This window comes from Herpailurus yagouaroundi, unplaced genomic scaffold, assembly GCF_014898765.1.
Source record: "Herpailurus yagouaroundi ecotype Mexico unplaced genomic scaffold, PumYag 199, whole genome shotgun sequence".
In the NCBI taxonomy this organism is placed as follows: Eukaryota; Metazoa; Chordata; class Mammalia; order Carnivora; family Felidae; genus Herpailurus; species Herpailurus yagouaroundi.
In genome coordinates this window covers 18,005,350-18,021,886 of record NW_024412430.1, presented here as the reverse complement: position 1 = coordinate 18,021,886, position 16,537 = coordinate 18,005,350, and the positions used below count along the sequence as shown (strand labels likewise).

The following is a 16,537-nucleotide window of genomic DNA, read 5'->3' as shown; positions in this document are numbered from 1 at the left end:
AGTTTTGTCAGCTACACTCAAATAAATATTGACTTCAATTCGTTTTTCTTTAAGTTTATTTATTTTGAGAGTGAGAGAGAGCACATGGTGGGGAGGGGCAGAGAGAGAAGGAGAGAGAGAATCCCAAGCAGGCTCCGCCGTGTCAGCACAGAGCCCGACGCTGGGCTTGATCCCATGACCTGAGCGGAAATCGAGAGTCAGTTGCTTACCTGACTAGCCACCTGAGTGCCCCTTGACTTCAGTTCTTAAATTGAATTACAAGTTGGGCATCACCGTAAATGTAGGAGCTGATGTTTCTCCCTTCACTGTTTACCTGCACATCTTGGGTACTGAACCTGAGACGTTAAGTAACAGGATGCTGAGTTTGACAGATGAGCCCCCTCAGCCGAAGGTACTGACGGTATCCAAAATGGCATCCAGGAGCACAGCCACAGTGGCCAGCCTTCGTGGACCGCCTACCTCCAGGCCGATATGGGAATGTTACTTTTCAGATATTGTCTAACTTAGTAGCATCTCAACCTGTGGAGTTAGGGTTTACAAGCTGGTTTTGTAGGCGAGGGAACTGTGGCCTGCAGCCCATGACTACAACTAAGACCATGGGCCGGCAAGTGGCGGGGCAGGTACAGTGCAGTTCCAAATTCACATCTGGAGCGTGGAGGCACGCTGATCGTGGCGTGGCAGTTGCTAACCCTTGAAAACGAAGACGGCGTAAAGGACAAAGATGACACTTCCATTGGACGAGAGAGAGATGACTGAATGCGTCTGAGTTGGTATTTCATTCTCTAGCCCAGAGGAAGAGTTATAGCATCTGAGATTCCCAACACATTGGAGTTTTTGATATCCTTAGTTCCGTCTGTTTATACCTCGTTGTTGTGGCTTACTAGGGATTGAACTTGATTTGGTCGTTAAGCTGGGACCTAGTGTTCCACAAGGCCAGACAACGAGGCAGGCAACATTCCTGGCTGAGCTAAGAAGAACTTCGCTCCCGGGCTGTTTGATCGTATCTGGCTGTTCGTGTGACATGCAGGCAGGAAGGTGAGTCTGACCTTCTGATGCAAGTGGGCCTAAGGAAGGGTCGACTTTTTCCCCCTAATTATATCACTGTCACATGCAGGAGTATTACGAGGACGTCTTTTGCCTCTCTGAATAATAAAACTGGGAGAGATCAAAGAGCGTACAACTGGAAGTTTTGACTGTGGGTTCCAAAGAACTGACAGAATTTTAGATAGACTTAACGTCTGGCATTACGTTTTAGAAGCTGAGGGCCCTTACTCGTTCTTTGCGGAGCATAGACCGGTAAGGTCCTTGGAGGGGGTAGCATTTTCTAGTAAGATGCTGTGTAACAGGAAAACTTTAGATTGTTATGACTATTATAGCCTAGGCCATCTGAGAAAATTGGTTAAGAATCTGATGACGAATCAATGGAATCAACTTTAAAAAGCCATTTAAAGCGTCAGGGGTTGGGCATCTGGGTAGCTCATTGGTTGGGCATCCGATTCTTGATTTCGGCTCAGGTCATGATCCCGGGGTTGTGGGATCCAGCCCTGCATCGGGCTCCATGTTCCGCTTGATTGCCTTGGATGTGGGGCTGCGTGTGAATGTCTGCAAATTCCTTATTTACCCTGCAAATAAGGAAAACTTAGACCATGGCGACTAATCCAGGCCCTGAAGAAAGGTTGTCACACAGCCTCTCAAACGTTAGCGGCGTTTCTATAAAGCGGGCGGCCTTTTGCGTATTAACGAGGTGAGGCACCCATCCCTCACAGGCACGAGAGGTGACAGCGTGAACTCGGCATTCTGCAGACACATTGATCCCTTTCTCCGTTTTCTCCCAGGGTTTTCCAGGAAACACAAACGCAGACAGCGTGGTACATTACAGACTCGAGCCTCCCTTCGAAGCCAGGTTCCTGCGCTTCCTCCCTGTAGCCTGGAACCCTAAGGGCAGGATTGGGATGCGGATAGAAGTGTACGGATGTGCATACAGTAAGTGGTGTTTATTCCCCCCCCCCCGCCCCCCGCCGACATCGATGACGGGCTGACGTGCTCTAAATGCCGAACTGAAAACTGAACCTGACTTCTTTCAGCCTTTTAAATATCTATGTAAAACGGTTTTTTATGGAACGCCTTGATATTATGCTGTCTTTAGTTATTTTCTAGTCGAATGTACAGGTGCGCCTGGCCTGAGCCTCAGAACCTTTACTTCATGAAAGTAACGAACTCCAAATCAACAGCGGTAATTTACTGGGACCGATGGTGCTGTTCTCTGATGCTGTCACCGGGGTGACCCTCGCGTGGGGACGCTGGTGATCTTGTTTTCCCCGAGCCCCACGATGATGACTCAGTTCTTCTTTTAGGTTCACTGCCTGCGTCTCCACTTTTCTCTACTCGAGGCCTCCTTTGAACGTCATTTACGTGTCGGGTCTTCCCTCTTTTCTCTACTGATGAGAAGAGTAACAAAAATCGCATAAATACAAGCATAAACACCTTCAGTGAAATGCGTGGGGGAATCAACTCTGCGGTTGCCATTTCGATGATCTGGAATATACCAGTGTTCACTTAAAGTAATACGAAAAGAAAAAAATAATGATTAAAAAATACCTTCTAGAAAACCGGAGACTAACGCAAAGAGTATATCGGATGGGGACATCTCGTAAGGTTGGGTTTTTGGTCCCACTTCATTTCGAAAGCGATGTCTTTTCTCCCAAATTCGGTTCTCATAACCACTATATTATCCTGGCCTTCATTTCCTCATTCCCTCACTTGCCATCTAAGAATTTATCGGACACTTGGCCATTTGCCAAGAACTGTGTTAAACATTGGAGGTGGGGGGCCGTTCTAGAATGATTCATTTTTGTTGTCAGGATTTTATGAGAAGCCATAAAATTGTACAAAACAGACGTAAAATACTGGAACGTGACCCCGGGGCACGGGGAGTAGAGCGGCCAGTCGGTTTTCCAAGTGAAGGGCTTGGGAGGTGAGCTGCGGGCAGGGAGGGGTCCCGGGGAGGGAGAAGGAACTCGCGGAGAAATAGTGGCTGCAGGAATCTCAGCTTCTGTTGGCTCAGGGATCAAGGAGGATATGGGCACTCCAGGGCACAGGGAGTGATTGTGTAGGAATGATACCATTGCCCCTTCGCTAACCCCACAGACAGTGAGACCTTCTGGAGGTGAGGCTCACCATCCCAGAAGCAACCCTGTTCTAGATTCAAAGGTCCCCTTCGGCCTCAGTGTCATCCAGCTGCCAGATGACAGGCTCCCCTTCCACTCTGTTTCCAAATCCTACCTCTGCATGGCATTTCCGTGCACCATTTAGCCCACACGATGCCGCGTGGCCGTCCGCCTTTTTCTTTCTCTTTCCGTCGGTCATCTCCTCCCATCCTTTTGTTTCTGGGATCCACGAACACGCTCACGGCCGCAACGGCCGGGACGCCTGATCCTCGGTTTCTCTTTGATCCCATAAAATGAGTTTCTCCTTTCTCCCATTACCCAGGAAACAACGTCAGGTTTACTACTTGAAAGCCGTGCGGGCTCTTTGATGGGGATTTGCCATCAGCTTGATGTTCTTCTTGAGGAGACATTACCATGGTTCCTCCGGTTAGAGGTCAGTGCCAGAAAGATCAAAGCTGTGCGCCTGATCCCCGGAAGGGCTGGTTGGCTGTGTAGCTCTCATGGGGCCTGCGTGCACCCAAAATTCAGCAAACGTGAGCTGTCGGGCATCAGGGGTTCCCACTGTAACTTATAATAGTTCTCACTACTTGTGAAACTTTGTGGAGTACATTCCTTAATAGTAGGGCCTCTCTCTGTATTGTCTTCATTTTTATTATTAATAAGAATAATTGTTGAAGCCTAGCACTTTGCACTTTTATTTTTGAGTGTTTGAATATGATACGGTTTATAGCCCAAAGTGCTAATGATTATCTCGCCCCCCCCCCCCATTTCTATTTTCACTTCTCTGTTGATAGTGAGAAAATGTCCAGATTGCTTATCTTGGCATATAGTGTCCCTTAGATGCAACGTCTCTGTTTGGTTTCATTTCTTTACACTCCAGTTATACTCCAATGACACTGGCCATTCGTAGAAACCAACCTCATGCATTTTCGTGGCTTCCTGGCACACGAGTGTTCTCTTCCTGAAAATCCCTCCCCTCCACGTCCAGAGTGCACAGTCTGTTTAGAGTCCCCTGCCCCCTCCAGCAGCCCCCAGTGTCCAGTGTTCGTATTCCCCACGGACTTGTTCTTGGCTTTGTATTCTACTCTGAAAAGGTCTCCCCTTGGGTGTCTTTCTGCTTTCTTAAGTTTTCAGGAACGTTTATGCACTGTCTGATCAATTCCAAGTTGACATCCCTGATGCAGGGCTCTGAAGCCACGGACAGGCATTCTGTGCCCAGGTCTACCTTCATTTCTTTCTCGATTGTTATTCCTCTTTGGGGCATCTTCAGTTGCTTCTTTTCGGCCATCTACTTCGACTTCCCGTGTTCAAGGTCAGTGTCTTCTCAAGTCTACCCTTGAGCTGGCTCCATTCCCATCATGGTTTATAAGTGTGTCTATTGGTGAATAAGAGAAGGAAGAAAGAAGGAGGGGAGGACAGAAGGAAAGCAAAGACGAAGGAAGGAGTGCATGAATCCTTGGGAATGTGGAATATGTAGGCACAGAATGGTGAACAACGTGGTAATCCACCAGTCGTCCGTGTGGCCCTCCAGCCCTGTGTCAGATCAGGCATTGAAAATAAAATGGGTTAGGGGCACCTGGGTGGCTCAGTCGGTTAAGCGCCTGACTTGGGCTTGGGTCGTGATCTCACGGTTCATGAGTTCGAGCCCCACATCGGGCTCTGCGCTCACAGTGTGGAGCCTGCTTGGGATTCTCTCTCTCTGCCCCTCCCCTGCTCGCACACTTGCCCCCTCTCTCTCTCTGTCTCTCAAAATAAATAAATAAACATTAAAAAATATTTTAAAAAAAGGAAAATAAAATGGGTTAGCAGGGAAGAGAATAAGGGAATAAAACAGGTAATTGACTCTTTGAAAATATTGTGTTTATTTAAAAAGTATATTGACGGGGTGCCTAGGTGGCTCAGTCAGTTAAGCATCTGACTTCGGCTCAGGTCAGGATCTCATGGTTCCTGGGTTCGAGCCCTGCGTCAGGCTCTGTGCTGACGGCTCAGAGCCTGGAGCCTGCTTTGGATTCTGTGTCTCCCTCTCTCTCTGCCCCACCCTGACTTGCACTCTGTCTTGCTTGCTCTCAAGAGTAAAAATTTAAAAATAATAAAAATAATAAACTAAAATGAAAATAATTAAAAATAATAAAAATAATAAAAAATTTAAAAAAATAAAAATAGAAAAACAGACCGATGATTGCATCAAAAATGGTTTTATTTAACAACCTCAACATGTGTCATTATTTATAATCCTTCTGGTACCATTCTATTTTGTATACAACATATAGTTAATATTTTCTATCTAATGAGATACACGTATGTATATACATGTATACATACACATTTATATTCATCGACCCATGTAAACTCTGGTGTTCTCTGTTCCTTTGTATTGATCCACATTTCCACATATCATTTTCCTTCCACCTTAAAGGCTCCATTTAGCATTTTTTGCCGTGTAGGTCTGCTGGTGAGGACTTCTTTCGCATTTTGGATGTCTGGAGAAAGCTGGTATTTCGCCTTCATTTTTGAAAGTTATCTGAGCTCAGTATGGAATTCTAGGATAACGTTTTTTCATTCTTTACTTTCAAGACATTGCTCTTATGTTTCCTCGCTTGTATCCTGTCCCCAGAGAAACCCACTGCTATCTGTATCTATGTGTCTTTCGAATGTGACATGCCTTTTTTTTCCCTCTAGCTGCTTTTAAGATTTTGAGAAATTTGTTTCTGATGTAGTTTGGTTTTGTTTTATTCGGTTTCTCGTGTTTGGAGCTCACTGGGTTATTTTGATTTGTGGGTGTATAGTTTTCATCAGATTTGGAAAGTTTCAGCCATTGTTTCTTCAAATATTTTTTTTTCTACATTTTCCCCTCACTTTTTTCCTTAAGGGACCCAGTTGTCATTAGATAAAACACATATTAGGCTGTTTGATTTTGTTGTGTCACACAGCTTCACTGATGTCCTGTTTATTTTCTCAAGTAATTTGTTTTATGCCTTGTTTCATTTTAAAATATTTCTATTGCTGTGTCTTTGAGTTCACTAGTCTATTTTTCTGCATTGTTTAACCTGCCAGTCGTCCCATTCAGTGTGTTTTTCAACTCAGACATTGTAATTTTCACTTTTTTAGAAGTATCTCTTGTGTAGCTACCTGACTTCTTGAACATATGCATGACAGTTGTAACAACTGCCTTAATGCCTTTCTTTGCTAGTTACAGTATCTGGGTCAGTTCTATTTCGATTGCTTTTTTTTTCCCCCTCACTGCAGGCCGTACTTCCCAGCTTCCTAGTATGCCTGGAGATTTTTGAGTAGATGCCAGACATTTTGATTTTTACTTTGGGTGCTGGATATTCTTGCTTTCTTATATGCTTGAGCTTTCTTCAAGGACACATTGAATTGAAGGGATTTGATTCTTCTAAGTGTTGCTTGCAAAGTGTGTTGGGGTGCCTGGGTGGCTCAGTCGGTTACGCGTCCGACTTCAGCTCAGGTCACGATCTCGCGGTGAGTTCGAGCCCCGCGTCGGGCTCTGGGCTGATGGCTCACAGCCTGGAGCCTGCTTCCGATTCTGTGTCTCCCTCTCTCTCTGCCCCTCCCCCGTTCATGCTCTGTCTCTCTGTCTCAAAAATAAATAAACGTTAAAAAAAAATTAAAAAAAAGTGTGTTAGCCCAACCAAAGCAGTGTTTTAGTCTAGGGTAATTATTCCCACCACTTAGGTAAGAGCCTTCTGAGTACTCCACCCACTGGCAGATGTTGGTGAGGTCTCCGGTCTGGATGATAACAGTGGGCACTGTTCCCAAGCCATTCGTCCTCTTAGATGGTTCATTTCCCGGTCTTGATGGGCTCCGTCCCTCGCACACACTGATCGGCATTTGCCGAACACTCAAGAGGGGCGTGTTGCTGGTCGCCCATGTTCTCACCCTTCATCCTTCTCCTCTTCGTACTCTGCCTGTGGATTCCAGGTGCTCTGTGGCCCCCCAGACTTCTGACTCTGTCTCCTCTTCCCAGGACGTCTGCTGGGCTCTGCCTCAGTTCCTCCTTTCTGCCCTATGACCTGGACACTCCCCAGGCAGTGCCCAATTGGTGTTCCAGGGCTCATCTTGTGTCTCCCATCCCTCGGGCATGAACACCATTGTTTAATGTCCTCCTCAGCCCCCCCCCCCCTTTTTTCTACCTTCAAGTGAGAGAGTAAATCTGGTCACTCCATCTTGGTCAGGAGGAGTCGTAAATGCGGTTTTAGCTCTTGCTGTATTTTTCTTTGCCCGGTGCTCAAACGTAATAAGGCAGTCAACATCCGTGTTTCGGTCACTGCTGCACACACCGTCAAGATGTTAAATTGTTTAAGACTCATTTCAGTTGCTGTGTGGGAAAGCCCTCTTCATCCTTCTCCGGATACAAAACGGACCTGGACAGGTGAAGGTCTTCCACAGTGGAATCAGGATTTGGACCGTCACGGGACAATGCCAATCCTTTCTCTGAGCTGCTGCTGCTCTGTGTTGTCCTGAAAGGCTGTTTGTGGGACCGGATCCAGGGGCTGTGAGTCAATTAGCACAAATTTGGTGTCACTACTAGTAACCTGGATGTCTCTAATTGCCTGGTGTGGGGGGCCCTTTTTCATAATACCATTGGTGATTCAGTCATCAAAGCATAATCTCAGTTAATAAAACTAATGATGAGGGGCGCCTGGGTGGCTCAGTCGGTTAAGCATCCAACTTTGGCTCAGGCCGTGATCTCACGGTTCGTGGGTTCGAGCCCCGCATCGGGCTCCGCGCGGACAGTGCGGATCCTGCTTGGGATTCTCTCTCTCCCTCTGTCTCTCTGCCCCATCCCTAACTCATGCTTTCTTTCCCTCAAAATAAATAAAATAATAAATAAATAAAACTCATAATGATAAAATCATGTAAAATTGGAAAAACGCTGTTATTTTCAATTAAGTATCACATTTTCTATTTTGGAATGTGGGTTCTATACTCTTCCAATAGAGGAAAGTACTGCTTCCTATTCTAATGTGTAACAAGTGACCTCTATTTCATAAAGTGCCCCAATTATTTAGTTAGTTGAATGACATACAAAGACATTGTTCATGAAGCCTTCTTGTGGAAGTTCAGTGTGATGCTAAGTGGTAATTTACTACATCATTTGGGTGTTTTTATTCAAATAAATACTATAGTCGATTATTTGTATTAATTATGGGCATTGTAAATTGTATTTGCTCTTACAATAGTCCAGTATCAAACACTTTACCTTCATGGGCTGATAAAAGGTCACCTGAGCATCACCAGTGAGCTCTAAGACTGGAAAGGTGGTTTCTCTAGTCAGTCTGTAATCAGTGGTATAGAGATCTGGGGAGCCTCTGTTTAATGGAGATTACTGTCAAGGTGGAGCTTGAGGCTTGAGGACCCCGGGGCTGTCCCCCATCCATACTCAGAGAGCTCACTCCTACTGACTCATTGAGCTAAGCCTTCTGTCTCCCACAATATGATGTTTCGGTTTAATTTTGAAAGCTCTATGGCCTTTGAAAACCGTGTTTGAGGGATACGTGTTTAAAAAAGTCATTCTGGATTTGCCGACCTGTCAATTTGTTTTCAGAGAGTCGGATTGGTTTTTGAGTATCTGTAAGTAAAGGGCATTTTGCAGAATTGATTCTCTTTGATGGGGCCTGTCACTGAGTTTCCAGTCTAAATGTTCCTGTTGTAAAGCATCTTTGTGATAACGTATATGCTGGGCTTCACAGAGGGGCTTCTTGATTAACAGTACAGCCCACTGTTGGGACCATGTTGGCTTCTTTCTGGTGCCTGTCTGTAAATTGCATGTGACAGGCACCATGTGATTAGTAGGATGTTTACATTCTTTCTCTCCAAATGCTTCCCTGGAGAAAAGCCCTCTCGCCCCTGCTTCCCTCATCTTGACTGTGAGTTGCTTCCCCGTCACCAAATTTCTTAGCCCCACGGTAAGACTAGATGATTCCTGCAGAAATGCGTTCTTTCACGAGAGCCGAAGTGGGGACATGAGGGAAGCACTGTCCGCTCTGGGAGGGTCCGGCCACATCGGTCTGCTTCTGTTCTATCCCGACATCGATACAGTGTGGCGCCTCGTGGCCTATATCAATATGAAATGAAAATGGGGCTGCATTTGGGGAATGAATGAAAATGAAGTCAAGGCAGGGGTGGGACGGGGCGGGGGGAGGGGGGGGAAAATGGGGAAAAATGGTCTTTTACTAACAAAACTGTATTTGCCAAAGCAGAATCCCTGCTGAAGCCGAATTTGAAGTTACGGTAGCTTGTCAATATAAAACCAATCTTTTATAATACGACACAGGAGCCAAAATACTTTCTCATACTTTATAAATAAACATACATTCAAGAATAGTCACAAGTGGGGGCGCCTGGGTGGCTCAGTCAGTTAAGCATCCGACTCTTGATTTCCGCTCAGGTCATGGTCTCGCATTTATGAGATCGAGCCCTACATCGGGCTTTGCACTAACAGCCAGGAGCCTGCTGGGGATTCTCTCTCTCCCTCTCTCTGTCTCTCTGCCCTTCCTCTTTTCGTGCATGCACAATCTCTCTCTCTCTGTCTCTCACAATAAATAAACATTAAAAAAAAAGAATAGCCACCAATGAAGTGTATCGAATTATGCAATAGGCAGATCAAAAAAATAATTAAGTTGGTGATTTCCCATCTAAAATAGGGTTTTTAATGTTGAAATCAAAGAAAGACCACAAAATGTCTGGCCCTGAACTGGTTCTCGTCACGGCCACCTCTGAACAATCAGGAATCGAGCCCGGTGACCGTCACCGGGCTCGATTCCACGGAGTGGAAGATGTACGCATGTCTGTAAAGGGCCAGACAGCACACATTTTAGGCTCGGTGGGAGCATGTGCCCTCTGCCACTGTTCTTTGTTCTTTTAACAAACCTTTACAGAAAGTAGCTCACCGGGGCTGTACAGGCTGCAGACTGATGTGGATAGTTTCCGATGAAGAGGAGGAGCAGCCTGACCTTCCAGACTTCTAAAAGCAATTCCTGAATTTTATCCGTGTCATTCTCACCCCCTTAGTCTGTTAACCGTTTAAGTAACAGACTTAACGGAGCTTAAGTCTGTTACCATTTAAGACTTTAGTGAAACTAACCAGGACTGTTACAAGATGCATTTTTGAGGGGCGCCTGGGTGGCGCAGTCGGTTAAGCGTCCGACTTCAGCCAGGTCACGATCTCGCGGTCCGTGGGTTCGAGCCCCACGTCGGGCTCTGGGCTGATGGCTCAGAGCCTGGAGCTTGTTTCCGATTCTGTGTCTCCCTCTCTCTCTGCCCCTCCCCCGTTCATGCTCTGTCTCTCTCTGTCCCAAAAATAAATAAAAAAACGTTGAAAAAAAAATTAAAAAAAAAAAAAAGATGCATTTTTGAAGTGGTTTTGTTTGACTCGGTTGGTGACGTAGCTGGATGATATAATTCCGCCACTTTACAGGCCTAGAAAACCTGTCAAAAGACATGTGAAGTCTGCCTCGTAAGATCTCATGTGATGATTAACATGTGGTTGATTGTGCAATGTCCCAAGTGTCCGTGATCTCGTTGGAGAGAGAGCTGAAAACATTCAAGGGTTGTAAGGCCACTCTTTTGCGTTTCTATAAATCCAGTAAATTTTTCACCGCTACGTTTTACCTGAGGGGAAGGTTCCAGGAAACAGAATTTAGCTGCTGGAGAGCAGTGGTTCTCAAATGTAGTCATCAAGCCAGCAGCGGCATTGCTGGGGGTTCGTGTTAGAAATGCAGATTCTCTGTTCCCACCCCAGGCCAGCAGAGACGGAACTCTGGGGATGGGGCCCAGCAGTTTGCGCTTACCCCACACTCCAGCATGTTCTCATCCCTGGAAGGTCAGTATTACACTTACAAAGCAATAGTGGCCCCAGGGAAGCTCAGGGCCAAAGCTTTCGGATCAGAATAATCCTGACAAAATAATTCATGGAACAAACAGCTGTCATTCGCTCACTTCAGAAAGAAGCCTTAGGGGTGCCTGGGTGGCTGAGTCGGTTAAGTGTCCGACTTCGGCTCAGGTCATGATCTCGCAGTCCGTGAGTTCGAGCCCTGCGTCGGGCTCTGTGCTGACAGCTCAGAGCCTGGAGCCTGTTTCAGATACTGTGCCTCCCTCTCTCTCTGGCCCTCCCCCGTTCATGCTCTGTCTCTCTCTGTCTCAAAAATAAATAAACGTTAAATAAAATTAAAAAAAAAAAAAAAGAAAGAAGCCTTAATTATTATCATTGCCTTTCAGTGACGTGCCCGCAGAAAAACTAGACTAGTAAAATGTGAAAGTATTTAAATCCTTCGTTATCAAATTCTCATTATTGTCATCTAACACGCTAAAGGACATTGTTTGAATTTGACAAAGGGTTATGTTTTTATCAGGCACATTCATTTAATTATGCAATGGAGAATAACTGCTTGTTTACATGATTTTTAGACAGACGGCAGTGTTTATACATTTTTCCACTGTGTGTGTGAATCAAAATCAAGCTTCTGAATTTTCCCATTTATTGGCTTTCTCTTGCACCTTTATTTGTTATACATATGTGTTCTTAAAATTTTTCTTTTTAGGGCCCCCCGGGTGGCTCAGTCAGTTAAGCACTGGACTCTTGACTTTGGTTCAGGTCATGATCTCAGAGTTTGCAGGATAGAGCCCCACGTCGGGCTCTGTGCTGATAGTGCAGAGCTTGCTTGAGATTCTCTCTCTCCCTCTCTCTCTCTGCCCCTCCCTCCCTCTCTCTCTTCTCTCTCTCCTTCAGGAAATAAACATTTAAAAATAAATAAATAGGGGCAACCTGAGTGGCTCAGTCGGTTGAGCCTCCGACTTCGGCTCAGGTCACTATCTCACGGTCCATGAGTACAAGCCCCGCGTCGGGCTCTGTGCTGCCGGCTTGGAACCTGGAGCCTGGAGCCTGCTTCGGATTCTGTGTCTCCCTTTCTTTCTGCTCCTCCCCTGTCCGTGCTCTGTCTCTCTTCTTGTTTGTCTGTCTTCTTGTTTGTTTATTGATTTGTCTTGTTTTTAGATTCCATGCACGAGTAAAATCACACGGTGTTTGTCTTTCTAAGGCACAGTCACGTCTTGTCTTGTTTACTTGTGAGATACGAAAAACACAGGAGATTTTTCCGGGTAATACGAATCCCTCTGTGTCTCTCTTGTTCTGTCTTCAAGTGGTTTGGCCAGTGTTCTTTCTACATTAATGATAAAATAGAACTTTTTCAGATGCAAGGGACCTTGATGGTTGGAGAGATGAAACTGTCAGAAAGTTGAGAGAAAACAACAGTGTCATAGCCATGGTGTGATGGGGGGGTGGTGCAGCAGGGGGTGACTTCAACTTCTTTACTGATCTTCATTTTTTACAGGATAAGAAGTGGCTATTAGAAAGGCAGGAGCAACTGGGACTTGGCCAACGCATGTATGTCTAGATGATACATTTTGGGGAAAATGTCAGGAAAGGCCAAGAGTGGAGTTGAGGGGTATCGGCTACTGGTAGGAAGGGAAAATCAGCCACATGGATTTCCCCCTTGCGTATGTGTGTGTTGACTTACACATCTCAATGCACTAATAAAGACATGTTGTACTTAGGTTACTTTTTAATGTCTCTCCCTGTAGGATCTGAGGTGGTTAATTTTGATGGAAAGAGCTCCTTGATATACACATTGAATCAGAAGTCCGTGAGTCCAACAAAAGATGTCATTTCTTTGAAATTTAAGACCAGGCAGACCGATGGGATTCTACTCCACCGAGAAGGACAAAATGGCAAACACGTCACCCTGGAGTTAGTTAAAGGAAGACTCATCTTATCCCTTAATTCAGGTAAAAACCTACCAGGTGGTGTTTTTGAAAATGAGCTTGTTGAGATGAAAGTATCTTTTTGTGCTAAATTTTTCACAGCTATGTAGGTAACTCATCCTGAAACCAGAACGCTTTTTAAAAAAATTTTTTTAGCATTTTTAAATTTATTTTGGAGAGAGAGGGAGACAGAGCCCGATCCGGGGAGGGGCAGAAAGAGAGGGAGACCCAGAATCCTAGGCAGGCTCCGGGCTCCGAGTCGTCAGCACGGAGCCCGACTGTAGGCTCGAACTCATGAACTGTGAGATCATGACCTGAGCTGAAGTTGGACGCTTAACCGACTGAGGCCCCCAGGCACCCCAACCAGAACACTTTGGAGAAAGAAGGGAGACCCTGTAAGTCATTACTCTGGAGCAACAGCTGTAAACCAGAACATCCGAGGCAAACTGTCCTCTGGTCGAGGTGTGCTCCAGGCAACATGTATTTATCTTGAGCATACTTCACTGTGAAAACTTTTAATGCTTGATAACCGTATAAGACCGTTTGTACTTCGTCCATAACCTGATAACATTGTAGAGGCAAGGGTGGAGCATTGAATTTTTAAGGTAGTATTAGAAATGAGGTCCCAGGAAGAAGATATTGTCAAGAAAAATGAAAATGCAATAATTGATAATAAGAAGAACAAGGGGTACGTGGGTGGCTCAGTCGGTGAAGCGTCCGACTTCGGCTCAGGTCGTGATCTCATGGTCCGTGGGTTCGAGCCCTGCGTCGGGCTCTGTGCTGACAGCTCGGAGCCTGGCGCCTGCTTTGGATTCTGGGTCTCCCTCTCTCTCTCTCTCTCTCTCTCTCTCTCTCTCTCTCTCTCTCTGTCTCTCTGCCCCTCCCCTGTTTGTGCTCTGTCTCTCAGAAATAAATAAAACATTTAAATAATAATAATAATAATATAAACAAGAAATGCGGAAGAATTTATTCACAAATGAGAGAAGGTGGTGTGTGAGACTAATGTCAGAGCAGCCGACCAGTGCTTGGGAGAGAAGGAGGGAAGGAAAGTGTAGTTGTGAGAAACGCTGCCCTCCACGTGGCCATCATAGTGTTGAATTGGAGTGGTGCATTACTTCCCCTGTCCTTCTAGGCCATGCTAACCTGCCGTCCCCTGACGCCCGTGTGACCCTCACCCTGGGCAGCCTGCTGGACGACCAGCACTGGCATACTGTCCTCTTGGAGCTCCTGAACGCACACGTCAACTTCACCGTGGACAGGCACACGCAGCATTTCCAGGCAAAGGGCGGGTCCCGCTATTTGGATCTTGATGATGAGGTGTGAAAATTACTTTTTAAGTATTAACGGATTTAAATGCAACCTGACCTTCTAGGAAAATGGCACGACACAGAGAAATCCCCTTGGCTAGCAATTCAGAATTCCGGTGAAGCGTTTCCCACGGCTGACGTCGGCGCGTGACGTGCCCGTGTGCCGTCGAGACGTTTCATCACTCGTCGATGTTAGTTTTCACACGAGAGGCAGTGGGCGTTAAAGCTGGGAAGTGTGTGCGTGAAGAGCTACCAGGACAGCAGGCCGCGCTTAAAAATGATTTGTTCAGACAGTTCTTTGGTGTTACATCTGGTGTCGGATGTCAACACTTACCTTGGAGATCTCTGTGTTTTAGGGCAATCCTACACAGAATTAGCGATCTAGGGGACCTCGGAGAAGTGATCCCTGTATATTCCAACATGCTTTTTTGAGGAGCAGGAGAGCCAGAAGTGCAGGATTCCAGATACCATTTCTTGGGATATTTAAAGGTTTAACGTATTCGCAGTGTGTTGCCTACGCGGGTTGACCCTACGCTGAAATGCCCCTTTTGTTCCGCCGGTTCTGCTCAGCACATCTGTCAGAGCAAATGGGATGATTTCAACATTCATTTAGGATAAGTGGCCTCAGCAGAGGAGGCCAGCTGGAGAGCCTGGCCTTGAATGAGATTATCAATGGCTTTATTATTCTAACCTATCAGCAGAGCCACCGCAAGGATCAGGACCCTAAAGTCTGGGTTCCAGAAAGGTTTCTAAAGTAGAATGTCATCACGGGCAGAGGTATGGTCGCATAGATCAAGAGTGACCGTGGAAATCGATGTGCGATATTCCCCATCGGCTAAAGTGACAGAGTCGGTTTGAGCAGCACCTTGCAAGATGGGTATTTAACCTATTTATCTAGATATAATGAAACATTGCAAAATCTACATCGAAAATTTCATTTGAAATTAACACGATAATGCAAAATAATGCTGGATAGATTTGCGACAGTTATTGTACGCCTGCTCGTCATAAATGTTTTAGGCAGATAATCAGAAAATCATTAAACAATATTATTTATGTCATTTTTTTCTTTCTAAGATCAGCTTCGGAGGGATTCCCGGACACAGAAAATCAGTGGTGTTCCCACATAAAAACTTTCACGGCTGCTTCGAAAACCTCTATTATAATGGAGTGGATATCATTGATTTGTCCAAGAAACGCAAACCGCAGACCCTCGTCGTGGTAAGAAAGTCTGTTTGCGAGGTCAAGAGAAACTTGCAACTTGCAGCTTGCCTGATTGGTTCGGTTTTAGAATACACCTGTCCTGAAGGCAGGGAAAGTACCAGTCATATATACTTTTCAGTTCATATTTAGTCCATGTTAATTAATCGATTAGATTTTAAAATGCAACTTACTGGCGAAGATTTTAATTCTGGTTGGTTTACAAGCAGTGTAATATCACCTTCAGGTGTACCATATAGTGATTCAACATTTCCCCCCAACACCCGCTGCTCATTCCAAGTGTGCTCCTTAACCCCCATCGCGTTCTTTCTTAATTTTTACGTACGTATGGAAGCCGACGCAAAATTTCTCAAATATTTCTCCGACACTTCTTGATCACGGGCAGCCTCGGGGATGCCAGCCTCGAACCTTATCTCCGTGCTCAAGGGCTGTGCGTGGGGATCTGGTTCTGTCTTGCGATGTGCGAGAGCGCTCCGTTGTTTCTGCGAAGGGGGGCAGGGTCTGCGGATACGCAAGGGGGAGGTTAGCAAAAGCATTTGTGTGACTCCCAAAGGAAAAACATCGTGCTAAAAAAGGTTAGGTCTAGGCTGTTGAGAAAGTGGACGTGGCTTTGAACCGACTGGCTGGGAGAGTTTGGGTCCCTCTGTCTTCAAGGCCAGTGGTCTGTCTGCTGTGGATGCAGGGACTTAGGTCAGCAAAGTAAGGAGCTTGTTTTCTGGAAGCAGGTTAACCCCTAAGATGGATGGGAGAGTTGTGACAGTTCTGTCTCTCCATATGGCTGCCGGCCCTCGCCCAGCCTGGCATGTTACTAAGCCAGCACCCGTCCTTCCACGTTTGGGCCCTTATAACCGAATCCTGTACAGATCAGTGGGTTCAGGTTCACCCACATATGTGTGAACGTAGATGCCTCCATGTCCAGCGCCGTCTACAGAAAGGGGATCGTTTTAGAGAAGCTTTTCTCAGTCTCGGTTTTCTGACTCCGCTAAACCTTGTGGAAATTCGTTTAGGTCAGCAGGTGTAGGTTTGTGTTGTCACGGCTGCACAGTTTGCGATTAGGAAAGT

The 16,537-nt window shown here is 45.8% G+C and overlaps 1 protein-coding gene across 1 annotated transcript in view; it reads left to right on the top strand.

Moving 5' to 3' along the window:
• Nucleotides 1-16,537, top strand: part of LOC121013550 (contactin-associated protein-like 3) — a 195,015-nt gene that overhangs the window by 87,267 nt on the left and 91,211 nt on the right. The window contains exons 4-7 of the mRNA XM_040449262.1: nucleotides 1,836-1,983; nucleotides 12,768-12,971; nucleotides 14,080-14,264; nucleotides 15,332-15,475. Coding sequence (XP_040305196.1) covers nucleotides 1,836-1,983; nucleotides 12,768-12,971; nucleotides 14,080-14,264; nucleotides 15,332-15,475 — 681 coding nt within the window. The remainder of the gene's footprint in view (nucleotides 1-1,835; nucleotides 1,984-12,767; nucleotides 12,972-14,079; nucleotides 14,265-15,331; nucleotides 15,476-16,537) is intronic.